Source organism: Leuresthes tenuis, unplaced genomic scaffold (assembly GCF_036924035.1).
Source record: "Leuresthes tenuis unplaced genomic scaffold, fLeuTen1.0.hap1 SCAF_4, whole genome shotgun sequence".
Taxonomy (NCBI): Eukaryota; Metazoa; Chordata; class Actinopteri; order Atheriniformes; family Atherinopsidae; genus Leuresthes; species Leuresthes tenuis.
This window is the reverse complement of record NW_027325358.1, coordinates 24,467,414-24,483,093: the sequence shown is the minus strand read 5'-3', so window position 1 is coordinate 24,483,093 and position 15,680 is coordinate 24,467,414. Positions and strand designations below refer to the sequence as shown.

Below are 15,680 nucleotides of genomic sequence, written 5' to 3'. Positions count from 1 at the left end.
GTCATTCATTGAATATTCAGCCAAGAGGGGTTTTTTTTGTTTGTTTGTTTTTTTTTTTATATATGTGATTTATATGGATATTTAAATTCGGTTCTTTAGTTTTGCAGTTCATAAACAATATAACAGAGCAGCCTGCCTAATATGGAGAAAGAGAACAAAACAACTTTGTGGAATCGCAAAGTTTAAAGAGACGTGACTCAGCGGTTAGTCTGGGCCAACAAACAAAGTTTTCCCAGATGTATCATTTCCCAGTTATTCCCGGAGATTCAAGTAAATTTCTCTGTTTTCTTCATGTAGATGCCCACTGCAATTGTTGTTTTTTCTTACTTCTTGATCTTTAAGTACTTATTTTACTTAATTATAGTCTCTTGCGTCGTTGCCTGCACTGCTGCCATATGGTGGCGCTACACAGCCTGTGGAATTGTGTCTGTTTCAGTTTCTTTTTGGCAACTTTTCAAATAGAAACCAGGTAACTGAGCCCAACGTCAAACCATTATTTTCTGCAATAACTTTACAAAATATTTATTATTCCAGCACGTGAGTGCTACTAAACTAGTTCTGATAAAAACACACAGACAGACACACACAGCTTGATTTGATTTTGTTGCAAAGCATTGAGAAAATATTTACAGGATGGGGTTGTACCAGGATTTCTACGAAAATTTCTACGGAAATCCTGGTACATGGGACAGGTAGCAGATAATGCAGGGCCTCAGAAATAAGCGATCATCAATGACATTGTGTTTTGTGAATATGGGGAAAATGATTTAGTGCTGTTCCACGAACTAAACCACATCCTTACTTTGGAGAAGTTTTAGAGAGTTTCAGTAGAGGACCAGTTTCAGCCGGCAGCTGTGCCTGTGTGTCATATGAGCCAGAAACAGAACAGTCACACGCACACGCACACGCACACACACACACACACACACACACACACACACACACACACACACTTTATTGTTTTAAAAAGGGTCTAAACTGTGTTTCTTCGGGAGGGGGAGCCCTTGTCGAATGAGGCCAGGGTCACATACTAGTGCCATTGAAATCTGTACATATTGTTAATATTATTGTTAACTAAACGCTTTAGATGTTTACTTGGATTTGTCATCATTCTTAGTATCTAGCTGAAACCTTCCCGCCTTACACAGGGAAACGTGTCTTTGCAATAACAGTTTGACAAATGGACTTTTTCTTTTCTTTACTTAAGTGATGATGCAAATTCTCTACTTGCAGGATGCATTTCATATAAATACTGCCTTAAAACTAAAAACCAACTGTAGTCATTGCCCTTACAAAATGCAAAGAGAACTCTATGTGATGGCCACAGCTATTAGATAAATCTATAAAGTCTGCACCACAAACTCCTAGCAGGTCATTTCAATTTATAAGTGAACTGTTTCTGTTGTAAAGCTTGTCTCGTTCTGCCCTAAAAAGGTTAATCTGCCCACGAGGGGATTCAAAGCTTAGATCTATACGTGCACAGGCACTGCCTGTAAATATATATTCGAACAGCACATTTTCAAAACAATAACAAACTGTCTGACCTAATTTATCAAGAATTGCTGTCTTTCCCTGGTGCCTTCATAATGAAACAAAAATGTTAGATGATGATGAAATTAAGTTAATTAGGCCATCGACATGACATAAAACAGAAGTACAACATATTGCTTCTTTTACATCGTGCATCTTTATTTTAGTGCAACAGTCTTTGCAGACGCTCATGGGATTTCTTACGTGGCATTATTAGTTTTTCATCACTTTTGCTGTACTGCCGAAGAAGGTGTTGAGTGTGTCGACAAGCATCATGACGCCTTTTCCACTTCTGAACATCTTGTCCATTTGGTTCAAATCGTCAGAGTCAATGCTGTTGAAGCTACTGGTTAGATCAAAAGTAGTTCCTTCTTGGGAAAGAGATGGATCCGGGCAAAAACCTGAGAAATGGAGAACTGAGTGTTCTGTCTTTTTGATTGGAATAACAGTGAAGCATGACCCCATGAACTATTGTGTTTTTTAGGAAAAGAGGATGGAATAAGCATCGATAACGGACTTTGTTTCAGTGTTATCACAGGTACGTTTTAGGAAGTGTGTGAAAAGCTTTACCTTTTTGATGCTTGTGTAAAATTGATATGATTTGTTATATTGATATTCTATATTCAAAATGTAATTTGCTTTCTTTGCTCCAAACAACAGCATAAACTCAAACTATTTGTGCAGCTGCTGCTCAAACGAAAAAACACTGTCCTCACTGGCTTCCTCACTGTAAAACTTCAGGTATATCTCCTTTACATACACACATTAAAAACATGTCATAAACATTTCACATCATGAGAAAAAGAGAAAACTGCATATTTACTGTACAACCTAAAGGAATGGGATTTTTTTAGCCTTGCAACCTGATTAAGAGCTTGTACCTTTTTCTGGATCAAGGACGGTAGCTGATGGTAAGTTCAGACACTCCAACTGCTTAGAAAACTCTTCCAGTTCAGCAGCAGACACCTTGGGTCTCCGACCTGAAAGGCAAAACAAGGACTCATGCAGGGACCTACGGGTGATTTAAGTGCTGAAAATACAAAGACCTTACTGATGCTGGAGGCATAGCAATTGGGACGGTGATGTTGATCTGTCCACGTTTTGACTTAGTTGATCATCAGTATGTGTGAGCACCTCTCTAAAAGAAGTTTTGGCACTTTGCTGGCCTGGAGCATTCAGGTGTGTTGTTGCGGCCCAATAATTGTTGCTGCCCACCAATCTGGGAGGGGTTATAAAGCCACTTTTAAAAACATTTGGAGTTCATCATTTAACAGCGAGAAGGATTATTCACAAGTTGTCATTCCTCCCAGGAGTGGACGTCCTGGCAAGTTCAGCCCAAAGTCAGACTGTGCAGTGTTCAGAGAAACTGCAAAAAACCCAAGAGATACATCTCAGACTCGACGGGCCTCAGTTAGCATTTTAAATATTAAGGTTCCCAACAGTACAATTAGAAAAAGACCGAACAAGTATGGCATGATTGGAAGAGTTGTGGTAAGAAAGTCTATTCTCTCTAAAAGAAAATATATGGCAGCACAGTTTAGGTTTGCAACGTTGCATCTAAGCAACCCACAAGACTTCTGGTACAATGTCCTTTGGACAGATGAGACCAAAGTGGAGATGACTGGTCATAATGTACGTATCACTTTTGGTGGAAACCAAACACAGCATATCAGCACAAACACCTCATACCAGTTGTCCAGCCCTGTGGTGGAGGCATGATGATCTGGGCTTGTTTTGCAGCCACCAAACCTGGAAACTTTGCAGTCATTTAATCAACCATGAACTCCTCTGTATACCAAAGTATTCTAGAGTTAAATGTGAGGCCATCTGTCTGCCAGATGAAGCTCGGCTGTGATTGGTTCATGCAACAGGACACCAAGCAAAGTTGCACAGAACTATGCCTGAATTTCTGAAAAAGAAAATAATCAAGGTGTTGCAATGGTCCAGCCAAAGTCCAGACCTCAACCTGATTGTAACTCTGTAGCGAGACTTTAAGAGATCTGTGTATGAACTAATGCCTGCAAACTACAATGAACTCAGTTGTTGTAAAGAACAGTTAGCCAAAATTCTGACACAATGATGTGAGACTGACGACATCATAGAAAAATACTTCGAGTTATTGATGTTTAAGGTGGCTTTACAAGATAATCATGGGGTGTACTTATTTTTTCACACTAATTCTGGATTTTGGCTTGGTTCTAAGAACATAAGAAATGGCACAGCATCATATCACATGTGTTGTTGGTTGAAGTTCTGAGTCAAGTCCAAAAGGCTTTGGAGCCGCTAGTTAAATTTTAAATTTTTTTGTTATTCTCAGCTCAGTTTAACCAAATAGAAAATAACTTTAGCAGAGAAGAAGCATAAAGTCGAGCAAAAACAAAAATTTGAATACCTCAATACCTCAGGATGCAGAGTTGTAGTCTTACACACTTCTCTGCGGCTTCCCACCTGATGCTGCCCCCCCCCTCAATCAAAAAACACAAAAGGAGCAAATCCTCTTGTGCAAAAAAAATTTAAAACAAAAACTTTAACTGAACAAAAACATCAAACTATTAAATGTGGTTTGCTGAATATTAGATCTCTCCCTTTGAAGTCTCTGTTAGTGCATGATTTGATTTGTGATCATCATATTGATATATTTTGTCTTACAGAAACCTGGCTGCAGCAGGAGGATCATGTTAGCAGTAATGAATCAACTCCCTCTGACTATTTAAATGTTCACGTTCCTAGAACCACAGGTAGAGGAGGAGGAGTGGCAGCTATCTTCAGATCAGGGTTACTAATCAGTCCTAGACCCAAGATTAGTTTTAGCTCTTTTGAATCTCTGATTCTCAGTTTTTCCCACCCAAAGTGGAAATCACAAAAACCTCTTGTGTTTGTTGTTGTGTATCGTCCACCTGGCCCTTATTCTGAGTTTCTCTCTGAATTCTCAGAGTTTTTATCCCAGTTAGTGCTGAGTACAGATAAAGTCATTGTAGTGGGTGACTTTAATATTCATGTAGATGTTGAAAATGACAGCCTAAATATTAACTTTAATTCTATATTAGACTCTATTGGATTTTCTCAAAGTGTTCACAGACCTACTCACTGCCTTAATCATACCCTTGACCTTGTGCTGACTTATGGCATTGAGAGTGAACAGTTAACAGTGTTCCCTCATAACCCTGTCTTGTCTGACCATTTTTTAATAACTTTTGAATTTACATTATTTGACTATACGGCTTCTGAGAAGAATTCTACATATAGAAGGTGTCTGTCAGAGAATGCTGTAACCAGATTTAAAGAGTTGATTTCATCATCCTTTTCTTCACTGCCATGTGCTGATATGACACAGGATGGCTACCTAAATTTTACTCCAGTAGAACTTGACTCTCTTGTTGACAGCACTACAGCTTCAATGCGTACAACACTGGACAATGTTGCCCCTCTGAAAAGGAAGGTAATCAGTCAGAAGAGGTTGGCTCCTTGGTATAATTCACAGCTGCGTGCGTTAAAGCAGACTGCAAGAAAGCTGGAGAGACAGTGGCGTTCCTCTAATTTAGAAGAGTCTCAATTAGTCTGGAAAGATAGTTTAATAACGTATAAGAAAGCACTTCGTAAAGCTAGAACTGCTTATTATTCATTATTGATAGAAGAGAATAAGAATAATCCCAGGTTTCTTTTCAGCACTGTTGCCAGGCTGACAAAGAGTCCGAGCTCTGTTGAGCCATGTATTCCTTTAACTCTCAGCAGTGATGATTTCATGAGATTCTTCATCAATAAAATTGTTTCTATCAGAGAGAAGATTAATGGAATCCTTCCCATTATTATCACTGATGTATCATCAAGTAGAGCAGCTTTAGAAGTATCTTTCGAACCTGAATTGTATTTAGACAGCTTCTGTCCAGTTGATCTTTCTGAGCTAACAACAGCAATAGTCTCTTCTAAACCATCAACTTGTATGTTAGACCCAATCCCAACCAGACTGTTCAAGGAGGTTTTCCCCTTAATTGACACTTCCATATTGGATTTGATCAATCGGTCTTTGTTGATAGGATATGTACCTCAGACTTTTAAGGTTGCTGTAATTAAACCTTTACTTAAAAAACCTACTCTTGATTCAGAAGTGTTGGCTAATTATCGACCTATATCCAATCTCCCTTTTTTGTCCAAAGTTCTTGAAAAAATAGTTGCAGTTCAACTTTGTGATCATTTACATAGAAATAATCTGTTTGAAGAGTTTCAGTCAGGATTCAGAGTGCATCATAGCACAGAAACGGCACTGGTGAAAGTTACCAATGATCTCCTGTTAGCTTCTGATAGCGGACTTGTTTCTGTGCTTGTCCTGTTGGATCTCAGTGCTGCATTTGATACGATCGATCACAGCATTCTGTTACAGAGACTTGAACATGTTATTGGGATTAAAGGAACTGCATTAGGCTGGTTTAAGTCATATTTATCTGATAGATTCCAGTTTGTTCTTGTAAATGAAGAATCTTCCTCACACGTTGGAGTAAGTCATGGAGTTCCTCAGGGTTCTGTGCTTGGACCGATTCTTTTTACTTTATACATGCTTCCATTAGGTAACATTATCAGACAGCATGGCATAAATTTCCATTGTTATGCTGATGATACTCAGCTGTACTTATCTATGAAACCAGATGAAACCTACAGGTTGGTCAGGCTACAAGCCTGTCTTAAAGACATAAAGACCTGGATGACTCAGAACTGTCTGCTTTTAAATTCAGACAAAACTGAAGTTGTTCTCTTTGGACCTGAGCGCTTCAGGGAGAAATTGTCTAGTTATATAGTTACTCTAGATGGTATTTCCTTGGCTTCTAGTTCTACAGTGAGGAACCTTGGAGTTATTTTTGACCAGAATTTATCATTTGACGCACATATAAAACTGGTTTCTAGGACTGCCTTCTTTCACCTTCGTAATATTGCTAAAATCAGGAACATCCTGTCTCAAGGTGATGCAGAGAAACTAGTTCATGCATTTGTTACTTCAAGATTGGACTACTGTAATTCCTTATTATTGGGCTGTCCCACATATTCTCTGAAAAGCCTCCAGCTGATCCAAAATGCTGCAGCCAGAGTTCTGATGAGAACTAACAGGAGAGATCATGTTTCTCCAGTTTTAGCTTCTCTTCATTGGCTCCCTGTTAAATTCAGAATAGAATTTAAGATTCTTCTTCTCACATATAAAGTTCTTAATGACCGAGCTCCATCATATCTTAAAGATTTAATTGTAAGATATTTTCCTAACAGAGCACTTCACTCCAAAACTGCAGGTTTACTTGTTGTTCCCAGAGTTTCTAAAAGTAGAATGGGAGGCAGAGCCTTCAGTTATCAGGCCCCTCTCTTGTGGAATAAGCTGCCAGTAAATGTCCGGGAAGCAGACACCCTTTCCACTTTTAAGATTAGGCTTAAAACTTTCCTTTTCGATAAAGCTTATAGTTAGGGATGGCTCAGGTAATCCTGAAACATCCCATAGTTAAGCTGCTATAGGCTTAGACTGCTGGGGGACCTCATCTGTCACACCTTTCCTCACTTTGCTCTCTTTTTCCCCCTGTTTAATTTCAAAATTGATTTTATGTACATGTGACATTATTGTGGTTATTAACCTATGTTTCCCTGTTCCAACAGATATCCTTTGAATGGCGTTATGGTGTTTTTCCCCCCTCTTTTCCCTCTTTTCTGTCTTCTCAAACCCCAGCTGGTCGAGGCGGATGGCCACCCTTCCTGAGTCTGGTTCTGCCAGAGGTTTCTTCCTGTTAAAAGGGAGTCGTTCCTTTCCACAGTTGCCACAGGCACGCTCAGGACGGGAGATTGGACTGAAGACACATTTCGGTGCAATCTGTTGGTTTCCTTAGCTAGGATATTAATTTTTTGAATTGGCTCTATATGAATTAATTGGATTATGATTACAATGAATTGAATTCCAATTGGCTTGAATTGAACTATATTACTTAAGTGCCTTGAGATGACAATTGTTGTAATCTGGCGCTATATAAATAAAATTGAATTGAATTGAATTGAACACCGAGCTGAGTAGTATTAGTATTTCCAAACTAAATTACTTTCCACTGCTGCCAAAACACAGCAAGGTAGCCTAATATCTGCCAAGGGGCTTTTTTGATTTGACAGGTAATCACGTTACTGACCTAGATGAAAAGGAATAAGGATTTTCTTTAATTTGTGTGAGCAGTCTTGGTTAGTTTGTTCTTACTTAGGAGCTGTAGACCGTAGTAGGAGTTTCTTCCAAGAGTGTAGTTTGAGTACAAAACCATGCAGTCAGGACAGCCAGTATTCAGCAGAGCAGCAATGGATTGGAAGGGTTTCTCTGGAGATACATGTATACATACACAATATATTCAAAAGACAAAAAGTTCAAATCTGTTAGTGTAGTTAAATGGTCAGCAATGGTCTCTCACCCATCTGAAGAGTGTTGCTTTCCAGACTCATGTTGGATGTAAGACTGAAGCAAAGGCCCATCCTTCAACAAGAAAAAAGAAGAACTGGTCTTTTACTTCTTTTATCCATCAGTTAGCATCCATAGGTTAAGAAATAACTTTAAGAACTGTTGGTTTGAAATTACATTTTAACACTCTGAAAGCTCGTGAGGACATTTATCTGGTCAGCAGCAGTGATGTTCCACCAGCTGGTTTCTGCAAACATCTTTGTCAGTATTTTGGATCCGGGCAGATCTGTGCTCTCTGCTATGTACGTCCATTTTCCAAGCAGCTGAAATAGATGGTGTGTTTCTCAGTCCAATGAGACGTCATATCGATGATTGTCTTAAAAAAAACAATGAGTGAAGAATGTCTTACCTGATCCCTTCCTTGGACTTCAAGACGTTGGGTTAGACTTTCACAATTGGTCACAGGAGCAGTCTGTCCAAGAGACAGAAGACTGAACACAGCAAGAGCGACGGGAACAAACTCCATGGTGGCTCGCCTGCTGATTGCGTATACCCGGGGTTCACGGTTGGTGCTTTAGAGCAACACGGTTCAACCCACATGAGCTGACAGACCTTGACTTTGGTTGTTTACTTTGGTGTTGCAATGCTCACGGAGAATTTAAAAAAAAAATATATATAAGACAAAAAAATTATCCCACATCCTCCTGACACTGGCATGAGCCCGTCTCCCACTTCTTTTAGGTGGATAACATTTTCAAATTTTGAAACTGGAGTAAAAAGGTCAAGTCTGGCTCAACATGGACCAGCATCCATTTCTCTCTGCATCCTTACACATCATGAAGTATAATCACACATCGAAATATAATTCAATACTGTTAAACAAAGTGAATCTTTACATCTTTACTTTGGTGACAATGTAACCCTTTAAATGGCCTTGGCAGTAGAGAAAAGCAAGACCAGTGAAAGGCCTGTTCAGTATGTTTCTGTGGAGGACCAGTTTCAGCCTGCAGCTGTGCCTGTGTGTCATATGAGCCAGAAACAGAACAGTGACACACACACACACACACACACACACACACACACACACACACACACACGTTATTGTTTTGAAAAGGGTCCAAACTGGATTTCTTCAAGAGGGGGAGCCCTTGTCAAATGAGGTCAGGGTCACATTCTAGTTCTTGAGAAGAACACAGTTCCATTGAAATCTTTACATATTTCTTAAAATGTCCATTGTCCAGACAGTTTTGGAAAGAAATATCACAGTTGAATTTTCAAAATGCTTCAGATGTTTGCTTGGTGTTGTCATCATTATTAGTATCTGACTGACAGTTCAGGAAACATGAACCTTCCTGCCATACACACGGAGATGTGTGTATCGAAAGCATCTGCACTAACATGCTGATTCAGCTAAATCAACTTTTGTTTTCCATTCTGAATTATCTGCTGCTTTATTTTGTATTCTTATTAGATAACCTCATAGTTACAGTCAAACCAGTCGTGTAAATATTCCTGAATGCCTTCATTATTTACACGGATTAAAATAATTGTATTTTTACTTTAAAAAAATATATTACTGGTCAATCTTTTGTTTTGCACAGTTTTTTCATACTGGATATCTTGAATAATGCTTGTCCCAAATGGAGTGTGGATATCTAAAAGTGTGAGTTCAGTGCCCCCACTGCCAAAGCCCCTCTGTCAAAAAAAAACAAACAACCAAGCACAGCTGAGTCACTGAGCTGGAGGGGATGTGAAAGCTTAGTCAAAAAACAAAGAGGACATGCACATACTTTCTTACAGAGAATGACAGTGATTTGGTGGTGAACTATTCAGATTTGTAATTTGGGTGAAGCAGAGAGTGAGGAAATTTGGCATAAATAACTCGTCTTCATGCAGCATTGTGACGTAATAATTTGGCATATGGACTTTTCTTTTATATAATAAAGAGGCAATGCAAATTATTTACTTAAGACGCTTCACCTATAGCAATTGCCTCAAAACTGAAAACCAACTGCACTCATTCCCCTTACAAAATGCAGATCTCTGCAAAAAAATTTCTAGATCCAACATAATGTCAAACAAATATGACACAGAACTACAACAGTCGTGCTTCTATTTCACCCTGCATCTTTACTTTAATGGAACTATCTTTCCAGACTCTCACATGACTATGTTAATATTCAGTCAATTCGTGTATGTCAGGTGTGACGAGCATGTCGGGCAGTTTGAAAAAGGGCTTCATAACCATTTGAACCATTGTGGGTTTTTTTTTTATAAAAAAAGAATGGAATAAGCATTAATAGTTAATTTTGTTTTATGGTTATTCACATGTTGCCATCCATCCATTTTCTATACCAGTCTAAACCAATTTAGGGTCGCAGGTGGGCTGGAGCCTATCCCAGCTGTCATTGGACGAGAGGCGGGGTACACCCTGGACAGGTCACCAGTCCATCACACAACCATCAACACTCATACTCACGCCTAGGGACAATTTAGAGTTACCAATTAACCTAACGTGCATGTTTTTGGGTGGTGGGAGGAAGCCAGAGTACCCGGACAGAACCCATGCAAACTCCACACAGAAATCCCCAGCTGGAAAACAAACCCAGAAGCCTGTTGCTGTGAGGCGACAGTGCTAACCACCACATCAACGTGCAACCCTATTCACAGGTTACCAGTGCTGTAATACAGCAAAGACAACACAGCAAAAACACTACAAACAACTCATGTCACGGTCAGACCATGATGAAGCATTTCTGCTTCTGGGGTTCTGAAACAGTTATTGATGATAAAAAAACATATCTGCCGCCTCTGGGGCCTTTCAGAAAAGCTGTATTTATACTGACAAATGTTAGAAAAATGATATAGTTATACTATGAGAAAAGCTGCAAGAATAAGAGTTTCTGTGATGGGGGGAGGCCTCCTCCTGTCTTTTGGTTCTCATAATACTATGTAGCAAGCAAAAGTGTTTTGACTGTCTGAACTCGTCTTCCCATAACATTAAATGGCTAGTAATGCCTTTTCCCATAACATTGAATGTCCCTTTCCCGTAACATTGTGTGGCCAGCAAACATAAACAATATAAATAGCAATACTACCATTTTGTGAGTCAGACAACTCTGAGCCAGCTTCCTGACAGGTTGTGCGGACTTGTCTCTTTCTTGCAAGAAATAACTGTTTTGTGTTAATCGTATCCAGCGACTCTGAGCCTAATTTTGAGATAATTTTTCTGACATATTGGTCCTTCGAACCAAATCCTAAAAATTCCTAATTCTACAAACTGAATTGCATCATTATTATTATTTTTATTGTTTGACTATTCCTGATTATTAATTTTTTCCATTTAATATCCATTTCATATTATTCATTAATTGCATTTAATCATATCTTAATTTATTATTCATTATTCTTATTTTCATTTCATTCATTTTTTGTTTGTGTATTCATTTTGTGTTTGCTAATCACAAAATGCCATTCATTGGAATCAACTGTTCGGAGTGCGACCTTTGATACTGAGTGAGTGGTTAAGCGGTCAGTCGCCAGGGGGAGAATGGGGCCATAGGAGAATTTTCCCATAAATACAACAAATGGGTTTTTCGCTCCTATGCACTGCGAACAGTGGAAAATTTCAATGTTAATGATTTTGAATTATTCAATGTTAATTGTACAAGATGCAGAGTTTTAACGGTGTTTAATCCCTTTCTCCTCATAGCATAAACAGGAGGGAAATATTAGAAAAAGGATATAGTTATAGTATGAGAAAAGCTGCAAGAATAAGAGTTTCTGTGATGGGGGGGAGGCATCCTCCTGTCTTTTGGTTCTCATAATACTATGTAGCATGCAAAATTGTTTTGACTGTCTGAACTCATCTTCCCATAACATTAAATGGATAGTAATGCAACACTTTAATTGAAGTTACAAAAAACAATGAACAGGTAAAGACTCTGTAATCAGTAAGAAATCAATGTGACTATTTGATAATCTTGATATGATGATGTAATACAGGGCTACCAGTCTTTTCTCTTATATATTCAGAATATCTACCCTATGGTCCTACTTTGGGAATTATTAAAGAGGTATTAAGAAATACCTAATTATCAACTATCCAGATGTTCCTGATTAGTTGTTGCATTTTTTTAAGTGATTAATGAAAATTCTGCATATCTTATTGTGAGGCATTAGATGCCCCTAATGTTTCTGGTGTGTGTTTATATTTAATCCCTATAAGCTTGTTTTTAGCCACAGTCAATATTAACTTGAGCAGGAATACTTATTTGAGGATCATTGGATGGTATGAATTGATCCCCGGCTCTATACCAACAGATTGGTAAAACCACAAAGTGAAGGTCATGGCAATGAAAGCATCCTGAACAACATTGGAAAAGTCTATAAAGCCTTAGGGCATGATGCATGTCCCACCTCTCGCCCCAAACAGCCAGCTGTGCATGAACCAGGAAACAAATCCAGCCAGTCATATTGTTTCACCAACGTTTGTACATAGTTGAGATTCCCAACAGTTTCAGCTGTAAGGTGGCAGGAATCAGACTTATTTTTTTGTGATTAATCAAGATATTATAGAAATCATGATATCATGCAGCACTGCCAGAACAGACCTGAGATAAGTATAAGAGATGTTGAAGTAGACAGAAAAAAGCCTAATACCAGCTCTCTGAAAAAGACCTGAGCGGGTGAGGCAGGGAATACAGACCACAGCTAACTTCAGAGGCCCTGATATGACTTCTGTAAATTACAGCTACCCAACTGGCAGAGGAGCTGAACTGTTTCTTTGCATTTGCACGCTTTGAGGCAACGCAGCAGTCCTCAGTCAGACCACCTCAGCTGGAATCTGTTCCCAGCAGCCACACTCTCACTTTAAAGGAGGACAAAGTCAGAACAGTGTTCGGGTAGGTGAACCCCAGGAAAGAGACTAGCCCAGATGGAGCTCAGTAGCTCAGGAGGAAGAACAGTTGTCTGCTAATCATAGGGTTCGACTTCCAGCTGCTACAACTAATTATCATGAAAATAATGCATTCTCCGTGTTCACTTTATTACAACTTTTCCTTACAAAACCTCCCAAAAGCATTTTGCACATGTCAAAACTAATCAAAAATCAGTTCACAAACATGTCGAAAAAGGAATCCAGAAGTCTTGCGACCCGATGTCCCATCTTGGCCTCGAATAAGGAGTTTAGGGCGCTGAGCCCCTCCAGTGGCGTGATGTCGTCTGGGCAGATTTCTGTGTACATACAAAGATAAGAAATATAACAACCAACTGTGGAGGCACCGCGCCATATGTGGACAGACATGAAGAAAAGCTTTCGCATTCTCACCATAGTCTGTGTCCATTATTATCGGTGGTGGCATCTGAAGACATTCTGCTTGTTTCTTTAACAATGCCAATGCAGCAGGTGAGACGGTCCTGCTCCTGCCTAAAAGTACAGATTTTCAATTTCAACGTGAATCACAAACAAACACACAGATACTACTGTTGCCATCAGAAATGTGACTTTGCCTTCCACTGTGTGTTTCTTACTAAACATGAGAAGACTTTTAAAAGAATCTCTCCCAGAGACAATGTCTTCATTGGCCACCAGACAGTCGGGGCAGTCGTTTGACAGGTAGACCTCTTTGAGGTAGAAAGGTTCCTCTGCACGGAACACACAACACAAACAGCAGAGCGGAATGAATAACATAATGTTGGTGTCCATCATAAAATGATCTCCCTGTCTGGCTCCTCCTGACTCACCGATTAACATTGTGCTGTTCTCAAAGAGCACATCGTATGCATAGCTGGAACATCTGCCATATCTGTGAGGATGAAGATAGCAGAGAATGATGTCATTTCAGGTTAGTTCGACATCTAAATTTCTGATGTGTATATCATCAACTGATCAAACGTAAGTTATATGTAAAAGGAGTTTTTTTTAACTTTGTTATATCAAATGCATGTTTTCAGTTAATTTGTTTCCTCTACACTCGAGTTGCCTAAAATCTGCAGCTTTAAATGTACAGTGGATGTGCTTGAATGTACATAACTGTCACAGTTTATGTTCAGGTCACAGTTTATGTTTTAATAGTCATGTTTTTCCTCTGCCACCTAGTTTCACTCACGCCACCTGCGTCATTGTTCACAGCTGCACCTCATTCACTAATCACTCCCTCCACAGTATTTAGTCTCCTGGTTTCCTTTCACCCATCGCAGAATCCTCATCAACCCCTCATGCCTCAGTCACCGAAGATAAGTTTGGGTTCCTGCCTCATAGTCCTGTTCGTAGTTATTTATTCATAGTCTTGTTATCATAGTCTTGTCACAGTCTTGTTTTGTATTTCATAGTCTTGATTTTTGTTCCACGTTTAAGTACTTCTTTCTGTTCTTGCCTTTCACTCCCTGTTTTTTGGAATAAACCTGTTTTTGAATTCGAAGAACTGCCTCTGGGTCCTACCTCTCCACAGTCTCTGACAATAACATTAGGAGGTAAACAATATGCACTATTTGTGGCACGTTCATAATCAAAATACAGTTGGTCAAATAAATCTAAGTTAGTCAAAGGCTTCCAAATATGAAATCATGCAGTTTCTGTGATGCTTCTGTACTGGAAATGCATTTAGAAAATGCAGCAGTCAGTCCTGTGGTGCAATGGTGTGAGAGCCAATCTTACATTCTGTGAGTCTGGACGAGATTGTGGACGTTGCTCCGGGAGGTTTCAGTCAAGTCCACCCAGGCGCTGGTCATAAGGTGGGCGAGGGAGCGGCTTCCTGGGATGTTAGAGCTCCCCCCGATGTAAAGCCACCTACCCAAAATCTGGAGCAGAAAGGCACAACTCACAGTGAACTGTTTTTGTCAGCGTCTCTGAAATTCATGTTGATGTATACTGGAGCACTGACAGAGGCTTAATACAGTGCATAACAATGGTTTTGTACAAGTAGAGCTCCCATCACACTCATGTCGGGCATCCGTCCACCTATCTGGACGTGATCATGATGTTTTGCTTTAAAAAAAAAAAAAAGGTCGATGGACACCTCAAAATTCAAACTGATTTCATCAAGGGTTTTATGCCAGTAACATTTGAATAAACATTTTAGTGATGCCACACACTAAAGCTTTGCTTTACACACTCTCTGTGTATATAAGGTAGTTTAATTTACAGCAAATTTTACAGCAAGACGGAAGGAAAAGCAGGTCAGCTGAGAATGCAAAACAAAAATTTAAATTTACCAACAGATAAACAATCAGTGAGAATTCTTAAAGTGTGTCAAAATCCCATCATTTCTGAGAAGTACCCCATGCTCCGCCTTAAAGTGAAGGCGCAGTAAGACAACCTGTTGAGGTGATTTATATGATCCACAGAGATTATTTAAAAGAACTCGTGGTATTTAGTGTACATTTAATTTAACAATATCTTTGATCTCCTGATCTTACTTTGCTGAGATTCCTGACTTTTTTCCCTGGTCTTGTAGGCTTTGTGTTCAGTCAACAACAACCTCTAAAGAAGCCTGTGGCACGGCGCTTATGATGCAAAGCAAAGCAGGCGATAACTTACTTCTTCGTTGCTGATGGTTATTGGTTTCAGCAGGGTGTCACAGTCGCTCAAAGGAGCGCAGTTTCCCAGCGAGAGAAGACTCAGCAGCACCACAGCAACACGATTCATCGTCTCAATGGCAGTTTTATTCTTCTCCTCAAAATTTTCCTTCTGCGACTCCCTGTTGGTCTCCACTCTCTGTCCACTTCACTCTCTGTCCGTCAGCGT

At 39.4% G+C, this 15,680-nt stretch overlaps 2 protein-coding genes and 1 long non-coding RNA gene across 3 annotated transcripts in view; 1 reads left to right on the top strand and 2 right to left on the bottom strand.

The window, feature by feature from the left end:
- Positions 1 to 1,668: 1,668 nt before the first annotated feature.
- LOC140304640 (uncharacterized) lies at positions 1,669 to 8,503 on the bottom strand. Its single transcript, XM_072383362.1, has 6 exons — positions 8,343 to 8,503; positions 8,111 to 8,256; positions 7,947 to 8,008; positions 7,742 to 7,855; positions 2,412 to 2,510; positions 1,669 to 1,931 (listed from the first exon to the last, which is right to left on the bottom strand). The coding sequence occupies exons 1-6, from the start codon at positions 8,457 to 8,459 to the stop codon at positions 1,744 to 1,746; spliced, it is 726 nt and encodes a 241-aa protein (XP_072239463.1). The 5' UTR covers positions 8,460 to 8,503; the 3' UTR covers positions 1,669 to 1,743.
- A 490-nt stretch (positions 8,504 to 8,993) lies between these two features.
- Positions 8,994 to 15,680, top strand: part of LOC140304644 (uncharacterized) — a 44,806-nt gene continuing 38,119 nt past the window's right edge. The window contains exon 1 of the long non-coding RNA XR_011915280.1: positions 8,994 to 9,036. This is a non-coding gene — a long non-coding RNA (uncharacterized lncRNA). The remainder of the gene's footprint in view (positions 9,037 to 15,680) is intronic.
- LOC140304642 (uncharacterized) lies at positions 12,964 to 15,678 on the bottom strand. The gene is made up of 6 exons (XM_072383363.1): positions 15,474 to 15,678; positions 14,592 to 14,734; positions 13,679 to 13,740; positions 13,466 to 13,579; positions 13,263 to 13,361; positions 12,964 to 13,168 (listed from the first exon to the last, which is right to left on the bottom strand). The coding sequence occupies exons 1-6, from the start codon at positions 15,579 to 15,581 to the stop codon at positions 13,044 to 13,046; spliced, it is 651 nt and encodes a 216-aa protein (XP_072239464.1). The 5' UTR covers positions 15,582 to 15,678; the 3' UTR covers positions 12,964 to 13,043.